At 36.1% G+C, this 18958-nt stretch overlaps 3 protein-coding genes across 5 annotated transcripts in view; 2 read left to right on the top strand and 1 right to left on the bottom strand.

Moving 5' to 3' along the window:
- Positions 1–18958, bottom strand: part of LOC132129196 (armadillo repeat-containing protein 1-like) — a 428278-nt gene that overhangs the window by 279271 nt on the left and 130049 nt on the right. The window lies entirely within an intron of this gene.
- LOC132129201 (high mobility group nucleosome-binding domain-containing protein 3-like) lies at positions 3682–10032 on the top strand. 2 transcript variants are annotated; one of them, XM_059540707.1, is made up of 6 exons: positions 3682–3839; positions 5495–5545; positions 5723–5752; positions 6084–6134; positions 6397–6504; positions 9318–10032. In XM_059540707.1, the coding sequence occupies exons 1-6, from the start codon at positions 3825–3827 to the stop codon at positions 9351–9353; spliced, it is 291 nt and encodes a 96-aa protein (XP_059396690.1). In that variant the 5' UTR covers positions 3682–3824; the 3' UTR covers positions 9354–10032. The 2 variants fall into 2 exon arrangements, with proteins under 2 accessions (XP_059396690.1, XP_059396691.1); XM_059540708.1 differs by lacking the exon at positions 9318–10032 and adding an exon at positions 7939–8459.
- LOC132128904 (PH-interacting protein-like) overlaps positions 13714–18958 on the top strand; it is a 42756-nt gene continuing 37511 nt past the window's right edge. For both annotated transcript variants that reach the window (XM_059540300.1, XM_059540299.1), the window contains exons 1-7: positions 13714–14273; positions 14385–14443; positions 14528–14557; positions 14709–14768; positions 17094–17244; positions 17817–17915; positions 18194–18354. In XM_059540300.1, coding sequence (XP_059396283.1) covers positions 14234–14273; positions 14385–14443; positions 14528–14557; positions 14709–14768; positions 17094–17244; positions 17817–17915; positions 18194–18354 — 600 coding nt within the window. In that variant the 5' untranslated portion in view covers positions 13714–14233. The remainder of the gene's footprint in view (positions 14274–14384; positions 14444–14527; positions 14558–14708; positions 14769–17093; positions 17245–17816; positions 17916–18193; positions 18355–18958) is intronic.

Below are 18958 nucleotides of genomic sequence, written 5' to 3'. Positions count from 1 at the left end.
TTATTATTATTTATTTATTTATTTTGCTACAGAGAGATCCATCGAGGTCGTGGGAGAGGGCTACGGCCTAATCAAGACCTCGGTGTGGAGGTGTGTCCACACAGTCAACAACTTGGTGGATGGCACACTCATCCCTATCGCCAATCCATCAGTGATTGATCGGGAGGAAATATCGCAAAAGGGATACGCGACCATAAACATGCAGGTTATAGTGGACGATAGGAGTGTAATCTTCGACTTGGTGGCAAGGTCCAGCAAAACTTCAAGTTCCCTGACGAGAAGCTTGGTGCCCTTGTTTACGTTGCTTCCCCAGCATATTTTGTATCTAATTCTCTCTCTCTCTTCATTGTAGATAGGTTGTTTTTTTATTAAAAACATAAACCAATTGCAATCAATACAGCATTAAACAGAAGTAACTGCAGCTGCTTGCCAATCAATTCTGATTGTAAAGTACCTTACCATTAATATAAAAGTGTATTATATAATTTTCATAAGTCGTTAAACCCATGTCAAAAAGCGGCACAACGGGATAAGGAGGGTGGATGATTAGCGAGGGATACCCGGTTCGTCTAACCGTCACAACATAGCCTATCGTGTGAACATATTACTGACCATTTGATAATTTAAATTATAGTCTATATTCTACTGATAACTTAAACTATGTTAGAAAAAATGTTACTGTAATAATTTGAGGAATGTTTCATTTGCATAGAACGTGTTATCTTTCTTAACGCTGTAATGCACCTTCATGTGAAGTGGAAAATCGATTCATGAGCAATCGATGCCAACTAATTCAGCACCCTGACTTTGGACAGCGCTCTTGTAACGTCGGACGTAAGAGGCAGCGTGCTAAGAAGCTTCCTAAGGGACACTTCGGGGGACACACTTAGAAACATCAACAACTTTGGTAAGATATGTCTTTCGATGTCTTCTTAGCGCGCTAAGAGTGAACGTTATCGGGGAACCGGGCCCTGGCCCTGAATGTCAGAAAAACTCACCTGTTGGCCAGTAACTTTTCAGGAACCACAGTGCATTAGATGGTTTAAGTCAAAATGTAAGATTGATAATCTAATCCTTGCTGATGTAATCAATAAGAGTGATTCATATCAGGAGTATAAGACCCGTCAAATAGGGGAAACATCCATTGTGACTTTCACATTCTCTAAACAACTTCTACCTCAGTGGAAAATTCTGAAGTTTACCAAGCACTCCTAAAGGGATTTAGGTACTTGTTTTTTTTTTCAATTTAATGCTCTGCACTTTCAGTACTGATATGAGTGAGAGCTTTGCCCTCTCAGAGAGCTTGGCTGACTCAGGTCTGAGCGAGTCCTCCCACACAGCACTTTTAGTCTCTCCCCTCTTCTCTCATTGTAGATACATTTCAATGGCAATTATTTGACAAAGGAGAGAGTCCGGTTCATATGTTTGTAGTTTATACATTAAAAACGAGCAAAGTACTCATTAGATCCATATAGGACACCCCAAAAATATGGACAGTTACAAATGTGTATTTTCTTTGCATTAGATAGCAAAATAACTAGCCAAGTGACATTTTCTCAAATCTTATCAAACTGGTCCCAATTTGAGATTGTGTTGTATACTTTTAAACTTTTAAAGCTTATTTTTCTAAAATGTTTGCTTGAAAAGTGAACTTGTGCAGATGAATGTCTCTTGGTTTGACATATTAATATTTAATAAAGTGATTCTGTGTGTGGTACAAGTGTACAAATATTTTGGGGGCCACTGTATATGTTTTTGTTTGTGCACAATATGAACCTTTTTACAATAACAATTTAGTGACCAGAAAACTCTTAAATAATTTGACTTCCACTTTAATTTTCAGCTAATACAGTGTCTTTGTTTGCCTGCTTACAAATGAGTTTTCTTTTTTTATAAATACAGGGTTAATTTAGAATTTGTCAAGTGGTTGTGTTATTTTTTTTTTTTTTTCTGTGTGTAACTAAAAGATATGTTTACTCCATATGAACAGTAGTAATTTATTAAAGCATTTCAGGGTTTATTTCAATCTCAAATACTGAGAAATCTGTTATGAAATATGCTTATTGTGACTTTTTAATGAGGGATGTCACAATTTATTATTTGACTTAAAGCAAAGACAGATTTACATATGAAATACAAACATGAAACAAATACTTAATGTTTTACATTTAAAAAAAAAAAACTCCCAGAATGTTCATCCCATGGCCACTATTACTCAAACTTTTTAAAAGAACGTCTGTATTGTATTCACTGTGCATTTAAAATGTTGGTTTATTGTTCTGTCCAAGTTTATTGTTATGTACAAATTTTCACTGGATATTGACTGAGATCTGTGAATAAACATCTGCTTTTAATACTCGTCCATCCATCAATTTTCCAAAGCACTGCAACATGTTACTGAAGCACTAAAATGGTTCATTGTGAAAGCAAGTTATATATTTAATGGTATTACAATGGCTTGAGTTTGATTCTTTTTGTGTGTGTTTTTTTATCTGACTGTATTGTATGTTAGAATTTGAAATAGTGATCCTTAGTGATTATTCAAATACAATTTTTTTTTACATTTTTAATTAGTGTTCGTTACATCTTTCCACAAACTTTTGAAAGAGTGTCATCAACATCATACACACTGGAATATGCTTAACCATTAGTCAGCAAGATATTGTGTATGGAGTGATCTCCAGAATCAGGTCCATAGATGTTTGTGACCTAGAAATGTAGGTTTGCTACATGAACATCCTCTGTCATTAACAGCAAATCTCTGATTGTCTTCTGTGGAGAGGCAGCAAGCTTCCAGATGTACATGTGTGTTGTGAAGCATGGTAGAATGTTATCCATTGTCAAGTTATTATAGAATGCCATCCATTGTAAGGTCGTGGCAGAGATGTGGCCATTGTGAGGTCATTGTGGAGGGATGCTATTATGTGTGGGAAAATGGTTCTATGCATTTAACCTTGAAATCACATGACTGTCATGTGTGAATCATATCAATGATAAGTCAATTATAGGTTTATAGTCTGAATCTCACGAAACCTGTCAAGAAAATTGTCACATTTCTGTATGACCTATTTCACCCACAATGATGTTTTGCCATATATGCCCAAACCAGGGCCCGTGGGCCAAAGTTGGCCATGATAAACTGTAAATTAGCCTGCTATGTCATTACATACGAGGCAAAATATGGGGAGAAAACATGCCATTGTAGCATATATTCAGTAATAGTTTACATTTTAGTTTTAACTTCTTTTTTAATTCTATTTTTGCATTGAAATGTTAAAAGCTGTAAGTTAATGTTATGCTTGTATTTGATATGTTGTAAAGTTACTTAGCACATTAATAGACACCTTTTCTCGTTTTCAGTGTATGCCTGTATTTTTTTTTTTTTTTTTTTTTTTTGATGCCGCGCAAACGTTTCCCATGCAACCGAGCTTATGTTGTCAAGCCTGGATTGGTTTGCCGTCACTTATCCCCCTCACGCGGACCTCTAAACCCAACCAATACAAAGCGCTCTTATTTGCGTACAGAGATCAGGTAACCAATGAGGGCGACATGCTAAAGAGCTTTCCTAAATTCTAACCAATGTCTGAGTACGTTATATTAACATATTTGCCGCACAGACCAATCGCTTTGAAGTATGGCGGTTAAGCGTGTACCAAACTGACCAATGGACAAAGACGGGGGTAGAGTCTGAGGTCTGCATAATATTAACATGTTATTACCAGAGGTGTTTTAGATATTGATCCTGGATTCGGTGGTTGTTTTACTCACAGGTTTATACCTGCTTTTCTAATTCAATAAGACAAGTAACAGGAAATTTTGTAAAAATGCCCAAGAGGAAGGTAAGTGAGTTTATACTTTATTATTCTCAAATATCCTTGATCCCCCCCCCCCCTTTTTTTTAAGAAATAGCGGCTTGCGTTTCAACTACGAGAACGTAAGCAACGTCGAGCAGGTAAAACGAGGATCAAGTTTTTAAAAGCGTTCTATCGTTATCCGCGGTTTGGATTTTGGAATCCTGCGGAAGCAATGGAACGTTCGGTCTTCTTTTCATTTGATCTTCGTTACACTTGCTGATTTCCTCCATGATAGTTGGCGCTTTAATAACCCGATGCCTCTTTCGCAGTGAAGCGGCCACATTGTGCGTACTTGTGCTGAATGTCACTTTGTGATGATGCTTCAGTTGTTCTCGGTTAGAATCAAAACCGTGCGCTCTACTCTCTCTGAATGCGCCCGACACTCACTAACCTCCATTTTAAGATGTTCGTTTTTTATGAGGTCCTCATTATTTTTCTATAGCCATGTTTGAACCGATAGGCTCTTCCTCCACCCCCATTGCGGAGCGACAGACCCGTATGTAACCGAGCGCTCAGACAGTCACACTCAACTCTTTCTCGCATAGAGAGGCGATTGTGACGGTTAGACAAAACAAAACACAATGTTGAACTGTGGACTTCATAGAGAGAAAAAGACTAGCAAATAATAATACTAATATAACAGTACGTTTCATTCAAAAAAAAAATTGTCAAATGATGCTTTATTGATGATGATTCACAGCCCACCGAGCTTCACCGTCCAACATCAGCGCCGCGGGGGCGTCGAATAATGCCTAAAACATTGTGGGGACCTGAGGCCTTTTTTTCTCTGTAACGTTAATAAAAAATCCGTTGAGATTGCACTGCTCTTTTTTAGCAGCCAGATGTTGATAGAGGCATTGAATCGTGGGTTTTTCCAGTGTATCTTCTATTAGTGAGGCTAAACAAATAATGGACGCTTTCCAAGAATATGCCCCCCCCCCCCCCCAAACAATTGAATGTGTTTCTTTTTCAGCAGTTTTTAAAATGAGCTGCTTACTATTCATAAAAAGTTCAACCATTGATAGTCAAATTATATGAGGGGTTCTGTTTTCTATTGAGCTTATAGTATTGTTTTAAAATGTAGCCCCCCACCACCATTTATAAACATGAAATAAAATATAATAAGTCAAAATGTATTGAAATAAAATAACAGGCCTAAATTAATCAGTCCCCTAGCTAGTTTGGAACAAAATATTGCATAATTATATGATATGGTAAACTTCCATATTTCCCATAAATTTATATTTTTTATTATTAATAATTTCTTAAGCAACAGTGATAAATAATGATGGAGCAAAAAGTAAAGATATTAGTTAAATTGTTTTTCTGCCATGGTGTAAATATTACTTAGTGTTTTGTATGGTTGTGTGTAGCAGTATTGCGGCTAAAATGTGGAACACAAATAAGTAGTGTGTTTTGGTCATTAAAATAAGCTCATCAAATATTTCACCACATGAAATTAATCAGTTGAAAAGGACCTGTTAGCATCTAAAGGGTGATAAGTACTTTGTCTCAGGACTCAGGAGTCTTTTCAGACTCTTATTTAATCTGTACCTGTCACATGAAAATAAAATAAAAAATTATTTGTGTGAAGAAATGTCTGTATATACAAATTTTGTATGTTGGTTTCGCCTGTACAGTCACCTGAAGGAGCGGAGGCCAAAGACGCCACCAAAATTACAAAGAAGGAGGTAACTTACTATTCACAATTTCTTTTTCAAGAACTGATTGTAGAACTGATTACAGTGCAGTTTAACCCTTGTAAATATAAATTTATGTACATTTTTGTTTTCATTGGCATTCCTGATAGCATTAAAATAAAAAAAAATGATCAACTTTCTGCACGCTTTCAATGTTTCTTCTTTTAGCCCACTCGGAGGTCAGAGCGTCTTTCCTCAGTAAGTGTCCTTTTCTTTCTTTCCATATGACCAGAAGTCAATTGCATATTTCCTAGAAGGGTTAAAAAGTGGTGGAAACCAGTTCTAGAAATGGGTTTGTGAGAAACGTGACAAATGTAGGTATCCTAAACTAGAAACATATTGATAGTGTCTATGTATTATTCAGTTATACAATTTAGATGCATTTGTTTTAAATTAAACTTGAAAATAATTATTTTATTATTGTGTCATACATTAATTTACCACTGACTGTGGCCTTTGCATTATCTGTATTGACATCCATACACTGTTTTTATCTTCACTCTTTCTGTTGTCTTCTTTCAACCCATAGAAACCAGCTCCTCCTAAACCGGAACCAAAAGCCAAAAAAACAGCTGCCAAGGTAACAGCTCTCTTTTCTTTTTCTTATATATAGCATGTTTTTGCATGTGCTTTGCATCGTAGATAAGTTGTTTCTTGAATATATGAAAGCATGTTGCACGTGATGGCGTTTTTGTATTGTATGGACCGTATTAACTTTTTAGTAGCCAGTTTAGTAGCTTTTTTGCAGTAGAGAGAACTGGCACAATATTTTGGAGCAATTATTACAGAATTATTATTACAGAATAATTCAACAATTGGTCCCATTTGTGTTTTCTGCACAGAAGCCATCCAATGACAAAGCGATAAAGGAGAAGAAGGGTGGAGCCAAAGGAAAGAAAGAGGAGAAAGAATCTGCGCCTACTGCAAATGGAGAGACCAAGCCAGAGGAGGTGTGTTAATGCTTTTTGGTTGCTAATACAATTGTGTTGCATTTGCAGTAAGACCATATGAATGTTTGGCCATTCGAGAATATAGAGGGAATGTTTATGTGGCCTTAATAGAGAAAAAGGGTGAAATGACTCATGAAGAGCACAAATTAATCATGACTCTAATGGTATTTTAATTCTAAAAGTCTTTGTATATGCTATGCTTTTAATTCTAAAAGTCTTTGTATATGCTTTACATTACCATTCAGAAGTTTGGGGTAGGCAACATATTTTGATGTTTTTGAAAGTGCTACCGAAGCTGCATTAATTTGATCAAAAATACAGTAAAAACATTAATATTGTGATATGTTACAATTTAAAATAAATGTTTTAATTTTAATATATATAAAAAAAATATATATATTGCTGCGATGGTAAAGTAAAATATTCAGCAGCCATTTTTTCAGTCTTCCCTGTCACATGATCCTTCGGAAATTATTATAATATGCTGATTTGGTGCTCAAGAAAAATGTCTTATTATCATCAGTATTGAAATGTTTCTTTGGTAACCGTGATACTTTTTTTCAGAATTGTTTTATTAATCGCATTTATTTGAAATAGAAATCTTTTGTTAACTTTTTAAATGTAATTTAATGTTATTTTTGATCAATTTAATGCATTCTTACCAATTAAAAGTGTTAAATTCTTTCAAAAAATAAAAGATAAATCTTATTGACCCCAAATTTTGAACAGAAGTGTATGTCTACTTTAAGTTCAGCATTGGTTATTTAGTATTGCAGATCAAGTTGCTAAACTGAAAATGTACTTTTTACATTAATTGTTTCCCTTTTCTCAAAATGCTCAGAGGTTATTTAAATCGTCCTCCAGGACACTGCAATTATTTTCATAGAACATTTGTTGTGTGAACGAGAATGAAAGCGCAGACATGTGAGGTGGGAAAGAATGACATTTGCATGTAGTGGTAAAGTGTATTCTGGAAGGTTTGTACTAAAATGACTGGGTGTGAATTGGTGGTATTCATGTAAATTTCAGATGGGCTGATAGTGTTTAATTTTGAGGGTATAATATTGCTTGAAAAATAATGCAACTTAAAGGATAATATTCCTTGTTATTTTGTATTAAATGTATTGTTGCGTCAAATTAACTACTGTAAACCAGCATGTAATCATGAATCTTTGACCTTTAGATAATGGTAGATTGTGTTGAATAGTCACAATCGGTGTATTTCCATGGTAATATCATTTGTCCTTTTTCTCCTTGCTTTTCTAATTTTTGTGTGACATATTGAATAAGGAAACATTACAAATCGAGATTGTTCAGCACTCTGTAACATGAATTGCATTATACTGACTAGTATCTAATCATCTTTTCATATATCCTATGCATGCTTCTCAAACACCTGCATGTGCCTAAACCCTCACTCGCACACATGCACAGATCTGTGTTTCACGCTCATCTGTCAGTGTGTCATCATGGAGAACTTCCGCCCCCTCCTTCCTTTCCATCCGAGGGCAGAGTGAGAGTGTTAGAGTAAAGGGTACGAGAGTTTGAAGAGTGCAGTGTGTGCTTGTGTGCTCGTCGGTTTCAGATCTAGATTTATTCAGCCATCTCTTTATGTGAGACTATACAAAAACAAAAGTTGTGAATATTGTGAATGACTGGTAGTAAAGTTTACCAGAATGCTCAGTGCTTATGACATGATTTTGATATTATGGATCACAGCTAAAAAAATTTTTAAGTGTGCTTCATGAGTGTACCCAATTGCAAAAATAATCACTGTTTTCAAACAGGTTTCCTGAACATTCACTCATCAAATAAACACATTGGTCAGTTTATCCATAAAGCTGGGATAGAAGTAAGCTTTGTTTTTTTAATACACAGTTTACCTTTAAATTAATACATTACAAATTAAATTAAATTAATTTCCTTTGAGGCATAAATGTAAGGATATAAATGCACTCTTGTATCTGTTCCTGACATTTATTCTAAAGGAATAATAAACATTTATCTCTCAGGCCATCCAAGATGTAGATTTGTTTCTTCATCAGAACAGATTTAAAGAAATGTAGCATTACATTGCCTGCTCACCAGTGGATTCTTCAGCAGTGTATGGGTGCAGTCAGAATGAGAGTCCAAACAGCTGATCCACAAGTAATCCACATGACTTGTCTGTCAATTAGCATCTTCCGAAGTGAAAAGCTGCATGTTTGTAAGAAACAAATCCATCATCTAGACATTTTAAACGTCAAACCGTTATGAGTTCTCTATCCGTAATACTGTTTTCTCTATTGAAAAAGTCATCTTGTCTGAATCAGGAGAGAAATATGCAGAGATCAAGCACCATTTACAAGTGATTGAAGCCTTAATGCTACAATCATGCAGCTTTTCACTTCCCTAGCCATTATTTGATAGACTGGAGTCATGTGGATTATTGTGATGTTTGAACGCTCATTCTGATGGCACCCATTCACTGCAGAGGTGAGCAAGTGATATAATGCAAAGAAATTCAAAATCTGTCCTAATGAAGAAACAAACTAATCTACATCTTGAAAGGTCTATGGGTGAGTAGTACATGTTCAGAACTTTTCATTTTTGGGTGAACTTTTCCTTCGATAAATGATGATTTCCAATATGAGGTAAGTTGTGGTCATCATTTATTTGTGGGTTTACTCATACTAACCGAGTGGCATTGGTTCTGTCTTTCTGACTTCACATCCGGTAATCTAAGAGTTTTAGAAAAACTAAAATCCTATCAAAATGTCCTCTGCATTAGAAAATCATAATCTTTTTTTTTTTCTTTTTTTTTCTCTGTATAGGAAACCGAGACGCCCAAGACTGAGGCGAAAGAGTGATTGAAGTTGTTTTCTGGAATAACAAAGAACATTTTTTATTCCTATTGAGTATTTTGTAAAAATGCAAACTTTTTTAGACTTACTGTACTAGATTTCCGTAGCTAAAAGTAAACTCACACTCCCCGCTGAAGCATCGTACCTGTCTCCTTCTCTTTCATCTGACAGAAAAATAGATTAATTTCAAGGAGAAGCAACAGTTGAATATTTCACCAGCAGCTCGCCTGCCAAATGCAACCACTTGGAACAAGTCACATCCTACATATTAAAAGCAACCGGTTCATCTTTTGCCATCAGAGTGCATAGCCTTAGCTCCATATAAGGTGGTCCATATAAGTCTTTGGTGCATATTTTCTTTGAGTCTTGTTATTTAATTGGTCAAATATCATAAAGTAGAACAAGGAATACAGAAAGAAGGGAGAAAATGGGGATGAGAGATTTAAATAGTAACCCTTTGCTTTTTTATCTCCTTTGTAGCATTTTGAGATTCAAGCGTGTTCTTTTAAAATTGCTAAATTAAACATGACCCTTAACAGTGGCAGATATCCATAGCAATAAACAAGTGGTGCTTTGTGCTAAAAGGTTAGGAAAACTCTACAAGAACTGAATCACAGAAAGTCCACAGAACTGGTTTGAGATACTCTGTAATATGTTTTCAAATAAAAGATGAATAAACGGTTAATTGTCTCTTGTGTGCTTTACTTTAATGCTCCACAATTACCGGGCTGTCTTTATGCTCACAGAAACAAAAGTTCAAAGACTGCCTTAATGTCGGTCTAGTATTTTTAATTTTAGAAAAATAAAAATATTTTTTCCCTTTCTTTCTTTCTTTTTTTTTTTTGGCCAAAATGGGGGTGTGGGTTGGTCTAATAAATAAAGTATGTAATAAAATAAAATATAGGAACAACATAGGAATTGTTTCAAACTTTCATGAATTTATATATTTAGTATTATAATTGAGTGAAACTTAACGATTAATCCTTTAGTATTATATTCTTAAAGGCCTAGCTCACTCTTAGTTGGCTTTTTTGAGAACATTAAATATAAATCATATGCGTATTATTTATAATAACATGACTAACTACTTTATTACTATAAACATTTGCACTACAAAACAGCAAATGAGGAAATTCACACTTACACGCACAAAAACATGAATATTTTTCTGCCATGGTTAATATTTTATCAATTTATTGTAAAGTTATGTTAGATAAACACATCTGAATGAAAACAGGTATTTAAGTTGTATACCTTTAACTTTTAAAATGATGCATCACAAATTTAGATGCAAAAGAAAGTTAAAGCCTTTCTTCCTCAGATTATTAAAAGTCAAGTTATTTAAAACAGCATATAATTGGTTATTTTAAAAGACTTTTAATTCAAAATGAACAAGGAGAAAGTGAAGGAAAATAATGGCAACACTGTACCACAGAGAGTTCACTTTGTGGAAAACTCTTGAGGGTCCAGGGTGTTGAGGGTCTAAAGCTACAAAGACCTTTCAGTGTAGTTCTTTATACACAGACACATGTGACCCTAAACACACATGCACACACTCACTAAATACAACTGCTGATGTCAGAAAGTGAAAGCAATGCATCAGCAATGCCATGGAGAGGCAGGAACAGAGAAGAAGAAATGAATGGACTGACAACACTCGTTGATCTGGACTGCTGTCTTTCTGTGGGCCCAACCAATAGACCAAAAGCCCCATATAGTAATAAACCAGTGTGTTAATGATTACACACAAACAACATACTTCTGAAGTGCAGAAATGAAAGTGCTTCTTTCTTTTTAAATTGATATGGTTGATTTAGAGGATCTGGACTTGTCAGGAACGCTGTGCATTTTATAGTGTTACTGTTGCTTGTTTGTGAAGGATGCCTTTAGAAAGTAGACCTACTGAATTTCATTTAAAATAATTAACAATAAAATAAATCTAAATAAAATAGAACAGGACACTTTATTAACATTATTATAATTATCCACATTGCTTACATTTAAATAAACTTACCATGAAAACTCTCATTTGTGTATAACCAAATAATAATGCATCAACAAAATAGAGATATGTATTATACAATGAACTATCGAATTTAGGCCAGATTTATGTACTGATTAGATTCTCATACAGAATTGGTGCTGTTGATGTGTACATTTTTCCCATTATTCAAGAGTTGTATCCCTCACTTTAAGTAATTTATAAGGTCATTGTCAGAGGTTACTCTTTGTGAAATGATTTTTAATGAACAAGCTATCATTAATAATTATTATTTTATGAAACTATAACAATGCTCTGGTGGATCCTGAGAAGATCCAAGGAGGCAAAACCTCCAACCTGATTTATTTACCCTTATAACCTTTGACCCATGTTTGGCCCCTGAACTCATCATCTGAAATGATAGTCCTGACCTCCAGTGGCAAGAAAACTCACTGCATGCCACTGATCACAAAATGACACAACATTCTTCCATTTTAGAATCTTTAATCCAATATATTTTAAGAAGGTGTTTATGGTTTCTATTTTTATTATTCTGAATCAAAATGAGTCACACTTTGAGTGGGTTTTTGCTACTGTCCGAACCTACTTATGAAGTTTAATGCCTACTCAGCCTCTTCACCAGATCACCACCGTTACTCAAAAGTGTGATAAGTTGCATCAGTAAGTTGCTTAAGTAGCCTCGAGCCCAAAGCTGCTATATTCATGTAGTTCTTAAGTATATGACTGCTTTTCTCCTTCACATATACTTTGTGTCAGTAGTTTAGCAAGTGTTACATCACCAAATGCAGTTAAAACTAACTTGAACCGAGGATTTTCCTAGCAAGGGAAAACAAAAAGACACCAATTGTAACAAAGTCACCCTTTTAGCTCAGAGAAAAAAAGCAAAGGAAAATCCAAACACTTCCTTTGTCTAATGACTTAAAACAAGAGTAAGTCTGCCTGAATTTGTGATTGTAATGGTAATGTCAATGTGTGCAGCCATACATAAATACATTTACTAGCTAATTAGTAAAGCTAACTAACCCTACATTTTCTTTTTTCAAATAGGGTCGTCCTGAATATCCTTAAAGAAAGGTTTTGTAAGATTTAACTCCCTTTCGGGGATTATATTGGTACAAACACAAATGTAACACTACATAAATGTGCATTATATGCACAAACAAATGTGTTTAAAATACATAAAATCTATTTAAAGACAGTCAATAAAATTGTTATTATATTCTTTAATGGCTGCTGGGTTATTAAGCCTCATATTTAACTCTCATTAGCATCACTTGCGAAATACAGTCAAAGTAAAAAGTAGGTTTAGCCTTGAACTTAACAAGCATTGACTATAAAACAGCTGGTGGTGTTTATTTAACATGGATAACTAATTATGGAACATAGAAATTAGATTAGTTAGACCAGGGGTCTCCAAACTCGGTCCTGGAGGGCCGGTGTTCTTTAGAGGTTAGCTCCAACTTGCCTCAATGGAGGTTTCTAGTATGCCTAGTAAGACCTTAATTAGTTGGTGTTTGATAAGGGTCGGAGTTAAACTCTGCAGGTCACCGGCCCTCCAGGACTGAGTTTGGAGACCCCTGGGTTAGACCATAAACTACACAACTTCTATACTCCAGCACTATTGTTGCAGATGGTTAAAACTCAACAGGCCTTTTTAATGTTGCATGACTGACACATAAAATAAGTTTACTTCATTTAAGGTCGTAGGATGAGACTACATAAGACACCACTTCAACTAGTTAAAACAAACAGTCTCACTGCTTTTGCCTTTGTTTGGTTATTATTTAGATAAGAAAAAAAATCATTATATGTAATGAATATGGTGTTGTGGACAGAAGTATTAAAATACTTTGTCCAATTTATAGCCTAACTGTTTTACACAACCTTAAACTAGATATAATGTACACAGTCTGTATGTCGTTTCTTTAAAATAGATAGGACTGTGTGACATAAATATATGAAAAGGATAATCTACGTCCTATTTCCCATTAGTCACTGGATTCCTGTAACTTACAAGGTTTAGTTAATTCATGACATTCTCCCTGTTTACAACCCTTCCCCCATTTTACTGCCCGCTCGCTTTTGGGAAAGAAATGGAGGACTTCCCAATCCAAGTCACAACCGTGAGAGGGGGTGGGATCCTTGGAATGGGTCTGGTTTAAGATTAAAATAAATGGAATTTTATGCACTTTACAACCACACGATAACGGGTGTAGTATTCAGGCGTCTAATAGTAGGCTAAGCGTCAATATGCTGTTGTGAGAGAAACATGGTGGTGTGATATCCGAGCTCCGCTGCCTACAAGGTCGATAGACCAAGAAACAAAAGGTGCCATTATAGCTCAGGGTCTGGGACTTAGCAGACAAACAACATTTGCCTGAATAAATAGTTAAATCATTGCATAAAACGAGCCATCATTGCCTTGTTTTTCCCCTTCAGCGTTAGCATAGCAGCCTCCCTGACAGCACAGTCCTGCGCGTACGTACTAGACTCTACTCGTGTATTCCTGCGCAGAGGGGTTGTGCTTTTTTGGAGGGAGGAGGGGTGAGGAGCGTAAACTGAAACCCAAAATATTCACGAACACCTTAAGGGGCATTAAACTGCATGTTTTGGAAACATCGTTTCTTGTCAACCCCAAACGCCCGGGTGCTCGGGATGTTTGTCCGCATCGACTCGTGGCACGATGTGCCTGAGAGGGGACTATTTTGCGAGAGCGCGGAAGCCTCGCGCGACATGCCGGTTCTGCTTTCCGTGTGTGTTGGGTGAATGGAGGCGCAGCTCTTCCTGGTGAACAAACGCTAACAACTGTAGGGCAGCCTAGCGATACCCGCTTCCCAGAACGGCCACACACTCCTTCTCCTTCACCCCCAAAACAACCCTAAACATGGCTGCTGAGTGTAAACACATCGCGCAATTGAAATCCGGTGAGTAAAAGGGATTCAGAAAGGTGACGTTGGAATATTTTTATATACATCTGCCTTTCCCACCACGTCCTTCTTCAAAGCTAATGTAGCTCATTCTCCCCCATCTCGCAGAACTGTACTTCCTAATAGCCCGGTTTTTAGAAGCTGGACCTTGTCAGGACGCGGCAGAGGTGGGTGATTTTGTAATTTAGGACTGTAAACGACATTTCTGGAGAAGCTTGAGCCGTGATTTGCCATTTTTGTGCTTTTTTCAGACCTTGATACGGGAGGTTCAGGAGAAGGAGGTAAGCAGCGCGAGCTCTACTCGCGTCGCATCTCACTGCGCTGTACTTTAGGCTGCTAATTTCACGCAGATTTCTTATTTATGGTTTAAAAACAGAAAATTGACCACCTAGAATTTACCTAAACCTATTTAACACAGTTTTTCAATTACAGCTGTTACCTAAAAGGGTTGACTGGACTGGCAAAGAACACCCAGGGAGTTACGAAAATTTGGTAAGGGATCCCTATAAGCGAGAGAAAACTTTTTAGAGAGCAAAATAAGAAATTGAATTTCCCGCAATTTTTAAATCAGGGAAAAAAACTCAACCCGAGCACACGGGGAAACACCAACCTCGGGGTTAGACAGGACCTTCAACGGGTGAACCCAGAGCCTGGCCTGACCTCGGGGATGTGAGTTTGGTCACGGTCCCGTCCACAAGGTGTAAATAGATGTTAAAATTGATGTAGAAATAAAGAGACGTCATGAATGTGGTGCTATAAGGGGAAGGGAGCGGAGGGAGGAGGGACCAGTGCACCAGAGACTGAAAGCGGGGCGGGATGAAGGCGCTCTGCTCCATGTAATACAACCATAGTCAGGGTAAAACACTCCTTTTACCTTAGTTTATCACACTTAATCTAAGATTTTGGAGCGGGAGGCAACAAAGCCGGAGACGTAGAGGATTTTAGCATTAGTATCGGGATTATTTTAAGTGGCCCTGATAATATTTTTTTCTTTGGAGGAAATTATTTTTGAACCGACAGTGCTGAGAGTCTTGAGGCAGAAAACACAAATGAGAGGTACATCGGAATGAGTACGTATTGATTAATTTATTAATTACGATATTTAGAAAGCTAAATAAATGATTAATCGGATTATTTGCATTTTTCAGTAGCTCGCTGTTCCACGTAGGAATATCACTCGGGGGAGACCGTTTGATTTCGCTTTCGAAGTGAGAGATACCCGAATATCTTGATTTTAAAACTTAGTGTGTTTTGATCCAGCCCCTGTAACGGCCAGCCCCCAATCAGTTGCGTAACTAATAGTCTCTGTAACTGTCTGTTAATCACACGCTGTTCCTGCTGTATCTCCGTTGTCTCTTCTGCACGGTGAAATTCACACACATTGTAGCGATAATCTGTTATTTTGTATTCACGATTGTCTCGCGGCTGATCTTGCGCGCCGCTACGCCGCTAGATCTCGGTATGTTATAGTGAGTGAATGCGTGTGTGTGTTTGCGTGTGTGTTTGTGTGTGTGTGTGTGTGTGTGTTCGAATGTGACCGTTCGTGGATGATTTCACTGCTGTGTGTGAATATGTTAAAGCCCGTGACTGCAGACGGTGGGTAGGAATAACGCGAACGAGACTTCACCGCCTGATGTTGGCGCTGTCAATTATTATTATTTTTTTGTCAGGTCTAGATTCCCTCGTTTAATATGTTAATGAGCTATGCAATCTGCATTAATTATTTTTTTCATAAGATTAATTAATGATGATAACAATATGGCTTTAAAGCTGTAATGATTTTTTTTATTCATATTTTTAAAATATACGCATTTTAAAATAATTATATTGTCAGCAATATAATGAATATGTAATACATTAACAGCAAAACAGTATAGTATAATTAGGGATGATGATTCCTTAACAAAAGTGTATATTTAGATATACTTAGCCTATATTTAGTTTCAGTTCACATACCATGATTCACTCAGTGTTAAACATCGTTTTACTCAAATAGCCTAGTCATTAACTAAGCGTTGTGCGCGCGTATTTGTCTGTATATGTGGATAGATGTGGAGTGTGTGTGCGCGCGCGTGTAGACCAATAGGATGACGCCAAATGCAATTAAAACCACATTAATTACTGGTCTGCCGCTGGAAGCTGGATCTGCTGAACAGGCTTGATAAAAGACGCCCGGACTGACGCGTTGCGCAGGATGGGGGGGGGGGGGGGGGGGGGTGCATTTTACACTGTAGATTAGATTAATCTAGGAAAAATATGGAAAGATTCAAAGAGCTTTACAATACAGCAGTAACATCGTATTATTTTTAAACGAAGTGTCGAATATAATCCTCTATAAGATTGCTATTATGCGAACGGTATTAATGTGTGCATTTGTCAATGTCTGGTAAATGCCGATACCTTTATTTTGTTATCTAATTATTTTTTTAAAAACACGTTCAATAAAATATTTTAATGGTGATACTGGTCATTTGTAATGAAAGCATTCGCAATACACGATTTGATTTGAGTGTAATAGTAGAAAATGTAATTATTGTGTTATACAATTGTAATTATATTTTTATGTTATTTATGTAGATATTTATGTATTTGGTGTTAAGATTACAAATTAACTGCAAGGTTGAAAAATGTTTGCATTATACTGCTCTTGCATTTAAATATCTAATTTCAATGCATGCATTATTACAAAACAATAATTGAACATATTGAATATTATATTAAATAAGTGATTTACAAATGTACACATATATTTAATTACAAATATAGTAATATAAAATGCATCAGTTTGCCCTAATACGTGTTTGTGATTGTGTATAGGTCAAATTATACAGGCACATTTCTCCAGATCACCTGTTGCAGGTGTGTGAGCGAGTGAGTCCTCTTTTAGAGAGAGAAGTGCCAGCCAGCGTACCTGGAGTCAATTCACTTCTGGGAGCTGGACGCCAGTCAGTGCTACGCACGAACAAGAGTGAGTTTCTATTCCAGATTAAATATTCATCCTTTTTATAATAAGCAAATTAACCAGTTTGCAGCCAGGTTAAGCAAACATATGTTTTTAATGTATTAACCCTGTAACTGCTGTAAAATGATTTAATAATGGATACATCAGATGTGTATTTGGAGTGCCACTGCACGTTGATGTAAAAAGTAGAAGATAAGGAAAAACCTTCACATGTGGAAAATTCGTTAAAGGATTTAACTTAATTAATATTTTTAACATTTACAAATGGCATTTCTCCACTGAGTCAGATATCTAAGGAAGCATGCAAAGGAAAGAAGAATTATAATTTATCAGTAGTGGTGGAATTTATTATAATGCTGCCTTCAGGTTAAAACAAATTCCATAGCTACTAAAACGTTAGCATTTCTGTAAACATTATCAAAAATACTGTACTTGGCCTTCATAGAAATAACACAAAATCATATATTTACATATTGCCTTGCAGTGGATGTGTGTGTCAATACCAGTTTGTGTAAGTGTGTCTAGGTACTCAATCATATCATGTATATTTAGTGACAGACCCACGTGTTTGTTGCCAGGTTGTAAGCACGTGGTATGGAAGGGGTCCGCCCTCGCAGCTCTGCACTGTGGCAGGCCACCCGAGCCACCAGTCATCTATGGAAACCCGCCCAATATTGGTAAGTCACCACTTATTGGTTGTTGTGTTGATGTATTCCAGTGGAAGAAATGTTCCTCCACATCTTTACACCTTTTATTTATTTGATTATTGAAATAGAATATACAGTACATGTTAAAATAAAGCAGAATATTTTGTTTTATATGTAATTTTTATATGTAAAAAATATTTTTTTTTTGTTTGTTTGTGGTAAATAAAATGGTTATATTTAGAATTTACTTAGGAAGCTGAAGATTCAAGTGTATTTCCTCTCATTTTGTTTTGTCTTATGTGCTATAGTGGAAACAATATACAGTCGGAGACTGAATGGCTCATATCGGTTGGGTCAGCTGGTCCCTACAGCTGTTTACCAACATATGAAGATGCACAAGAGAATTCTGGGACACCTGTCATCTGTGTACTGTGTCACCTTCGACCGCACCGGTCGCCGAATCTTCACAGTAAGACATCTGGTTTTATGACAGAAATGTAATGTGCTTTCCTTTTTTTTCTGAAATTGAGGATATGGACAAAATGTAAAGTACTGTGTATGAACTGAATTGTACAGGTTTTTAAAACAGTATGTTTCTGAAATGTTATTATTAGTATTTGAATTGTGAGCCCTCCCTTTGCTTCCTTTTTGGGTACAGTATTCTGGAGTGCAGTATTACATAAGGTTATGGTATTTTAATTTGTTTGTCGGTTCTTGTGCTGTCATTGATTTTGTTTTTGTATGTATGTGCTTGCATAAGTATCTGGGAACATATTTGAATCGCTTGACCACAGGGAGAAAATGTTTTGTACATTGAGGTGTTGAGTTTTATTGCGAGAGATAATTGGATGGATTGAAGAGTTGGTTTTTCAACAGAGATTTCAAAAAAGTCTATATACTATTTATTTAAATAATAAAACATTCAGAGAACATTTTAACACTTTGGAATATTAAGTGCTGTTTTTATTTATACAGGCTCAAGGACAAGTGAAAAATCAGGGAATTTCACAGTTTGGATTTCCAGGCCTAGATTTGATTGAATTAATATTATTTTTTCTAGCTATACCAAACTT

This window comes from Carassius carassius, chromosome 46, assembly GCF_963082965.1.
Source record: "Carassius carassius chromosome 46, fCarCar2.1, whole genome shotgun sequence".
In the NCBI taxonomy this organism is placed as follows: Eukaryota; Metazoa; Chordata; class Actinopteri; order Cypriniformes; family Cyprinidae; genus Carassius; species Carassius carassius.
Note: the sequence above shows the minus strand (reverse complement) of the source record. Positions and strands in the feature narration are given on the sequence as shown.

Excerpts from the sequence above, each read along its gene's own strand:
- LOC132129201 (XM_059540708.1), top strand. Across the intron at positions 5,753-6,083 it reads GGTCAGAGCGTCTTTCCTCA|AAACCAGCTCCTCCTAAACC; the intron begins GTAAGTGTCCTT and ends TTCAACCCATAG. Across the intron at positions 6,505-7,938 it reads GAGAGACCAAGCCAGAGGAG|ATCTGTGTTTCACGCTCATC; the intron begins GTGTGTTAATGC and ends ACACATGCACAG.